Consider the following 3,369-nt stretch of genomic DNA (forward strand, 5'->3'; position numbering starts at 1 on the left):
CCTGTTTCTGTAAGAGCTACGTCTTTCCAGGGCATTGCACTCATCTATCTTTGTTGGTGGTGGAAAGTCGCTTCTCGAAGCATCTCAATTTATAGAAATAAGGTGGGCTCCATCTGAGCCAAAAGTCACTTTTTAAAATATCCAGCAATTCGACTTTGAAATCAAACTCTTGAGCCACTAGTCAGCATTCTCGGGATGACGGGGGTGTATAGTAATATGCGGATACAGGGACAGGTAAATGAATAAAGCAATCACCCAATTAGAGGAAGGCAAAAGATATTGGGTTGTTAACAAGACGTAGCGCAAGAAACTATCGTCTATCAAGTTCAAAATACTCCTTAGGTTCTGCCTTCTCCTCGTCTGATATAGGAACGCCGGCAAGTAACATATTCACATGGCAGGAGCGGGCCTTCATTGAGTGGCTTGCTGAAGCCGCATGACATGGATGCGGTGCTGAGCTGCAACGTTTTCTTAACGGCCCAGGGATCCCACTCAGGTGGTGCATCCTCGGGGTGGAGGTTGAAGCAGCGAGCTTGGCCGTGAGGGATCCAGTGGTTTTGGAGGTGGCAGTTGCTGCACCAGTGGCCTCGTGGCAGTGGAAACCGCAGTTGCTTCATCGACGAGCTTGAGAGATTATCTCACGGGGAAAATTTATGGGTCTCAAGAGTGTGCTAGGCTGGGATTGACGGGCGATTGGATTGACCAGTGACTGCTGGATTGACGTCCGACTGGCCGACATTGGATTGTTTACCTGGAGGGAGACCTTGAGGGAAATAAACCAGCAATATAATGTAACAGCCGGCATAGGTTGGAAAGTGTACTGGTTTGCCTGCCACAGAACCTGTTAAGGTTTGTACCTACGGGGTAGACACCCCTACAACGACAGTCATCAAAATAACTACGCAGCATACGCTGCAGCGTCCCTTTCCGTCGATAACGCATCTGGATGAGGCTATTGCGCTCGCTCCATGACTTTTTGGCCCCCTTCGAGCTTGATGGCTGCATCTTATGTCGCTGGAACACAAAAGAAAATAAAGGCTCTGAGACTTGACTGTTCTCACATACTGTATCCCTATGAGAAGAGCTTTCATTTTATAGCTACGGGCGAGGGTCCAGAAAAAAGGTGGCCTTTGAACCAAAGGAGCGTTTCAAAACGACACTTCTGTCAAAAGGTTATTTCGAGCGATCGGTCGTTTTGTTGCGGCGCTTGCAACGCCAGGCCACGATTTCAGATTGCAGGCCACGGTTTTGTGATCCAAAATTGTGGCTCTCTCATGTCACTGGTCTGAAACAACTGATGGCTGTAGGGTTGCATGCCCAACTTCTGTTACTGTGCATAAGGGAATGGTAAACCGAGAGAATACTAGACCTAGAGAACCCTAGAAAATGCTTGACCGAGAGACTGCTTGACCGGGAGAATGCTTGATCGGGAGAATGCTTGACCGGGAGAATGCTTGACCGGGAGAATGCTAGACCCAGAAAATGCTTGATTTAGGGATATGTTGAATAAAGAAGAATCTCTTTTTGTTTGGTATATTGGGAGTGCGAACATTCCACGGATTTTCTATTTTCCGTTTGCGTTATTGGGCCTTCAGGATTTTGTTCCGTATGTACGTATTTGGCATGAATTGTTAAAATGAGCAAGCTTGCAGTTGTTGCATTTACAGCCTGGACATAGTAGAAAATTAAAGACAGAATATTTTTCCACGTATCATTCCACCATTTGGCTCTTGCTCTCGACTTTACCCCACTTAATGGTCACGAGGCGCCAAGAGTGTATGTGATAAGAGCTTGCCCCAAAAAACCGCGCAGTCAGCACCCAGGCGTGTAGAGCATTTACATAAGCAGCGGTGGCTCCGGAATCTCTATACTGATCGCGGATGCAGGGTGATTGTGTCGATGAGGTTGTCTCTGGTCGCGTCGGGGTATTGAGCCGGTCTGCGGCATTCCACTATTACCCAAGAGAGGTAACTACCCAATAAAACTAATCTGAAAGAAAAAAAAAAAGCTGACATCGCCGACATGAAGATATTCAACAAATCTGACACAACAAACACACAAAATCATGGACAGATATTGGCCTTCTTCAAGTACATTTATACCTGTTGGAATACAGAGAAACTAGCTCCGCATACTCACAGCTTCGTACCTTTTCAGTACCCTAACCACGAATGCGAAAAGAAGGCGGCGGAACGTCATGCCCTTGGTCGAGCCAGATTCATCAAAGTAAGTGCCTCTCACCGCCCCGCCTATAGTAGATTGTTCATGAAGGTAATTGAAAATAAACATAGCATTCCAGTCAAACACCGCAACACTGGCGCACTGCTCCGAGTATTTCCCAGCTTGCTTTGAGAGCCAAACAGCATTCTCCTCAAGCAGCGTAAAATACGGCTCTCTACTGGCGGCCTTGCTCCTTTGTATCTCTAAGTTCTGCTCGGTGGCTTCAGCAGGCGCAAAGTCATCTCGACGTATAATGTGCGTATTTTTGACCTCAAGAACAGCAAGAATCTCCAGCAACGTTCCCTGGTCGGAATAAAGGGACCACTGCACGTCGAAACGACTTTTAGGTCCGCCGTATGACTCAGTTCCCCAGATAAGTTTGGTCCCGGGCCGGGAGTATCTCCTGGAGAGCTATATTCACAGGATGGATCAATTGAAGTATAGAAATCCGCAAAACGTCGGCCTCTGTGTCCAAACGATGCGTTTTTCCAGTATGGGCAGGCTAGCTTGGAGTGGACTGAAGGGTGTCACAGGGGGGAAATATCTTTCTGCGATCGTCTGGAAAACCGAAGCATCTTCTTTGATGAAGACAGGTATTGCATCGATGTCAACGGTGGATTGAACATTGGATTTGAATTCTCGATAGGAGCCCTTGAAGCCAAATTCGATCTCAGGTGCTCTTGGCAATTTGCAGTCGAAAGACTGCGAGATTGTTGGGGCCATGGTTGTTATGAAATTGAGCAATGAGTATTGGCACAGTTGGAACATAGATAGCTTTGCGTTTCTTGATTTATCTTATAGGTGTTAAAGGTTTGCCTGAAAATTGAAAAACGATAGTGCAAAGGGTTTGCTCAAATATTGGTAGTGGGAAGCGCTTACAGACAGCACGGGATTGGTGTATATTCCATTCCATGCCGCAGTAACATGCAACGCAAGCCAGTGTTCAATCAGCATGGCTGAAGTGATCATCACAATTAACAGCGCTTACCAGTCCAAAATTAGGTCTCCTCTCTTTGCGCCGATGAAAAGAGTATCGGGGCGCATCCGGAAAATCGGAAAGTCCGGAAACCATGTGAGTGACGCGAGTCCACCAATTATATAAGAACCACCTCCCGTTATCCACTGCCCGTCCACACCTATGCGCATATT

General features: G+C 46.9%; 1 protein-coding gene across 1 annotated transcript; it reads right to left on the reverse strand.

Moving 5' to 3' along the window:
• Positions 1-1,711: 1,711 nt before the first annotated feature.
• HCAG_07450 (predicted protein) lies at positions 1,712-2,943 on the reverse strand (the record flags this gene model as incomplete). The annotated part of the gene is made up of 3 exons (XM_001537978.1): positions 1,712-1,951; positions 2,140-2,631; positions 2,752-2,943. The coding sequence occupies 3 exons, from the start codon at positions 2,941-2,943 to the stop codon at positions 1,712-1,714; spliced, it is 924 nt and encodes a 307-aa protein (XP_001538028.1).
• Between the last annotated feature and the right edge of the window lie 426 nt (positions 2,944-3,369).

Source organism: Histoplasma capsulatum, genomic scaffold, assembly GCF_000149585.1.
Source record: "Histoplasma capsulatum NAm1 scaffold_8 genomic scaffold, whole genome shotgun sequence".
NCBI lineage: Eukaryota > Fungi > Ascomycota > Eurotiomycetes > Onygenales > Ajellomycetaceae > Histoplasma > Histoplasma mississippiense.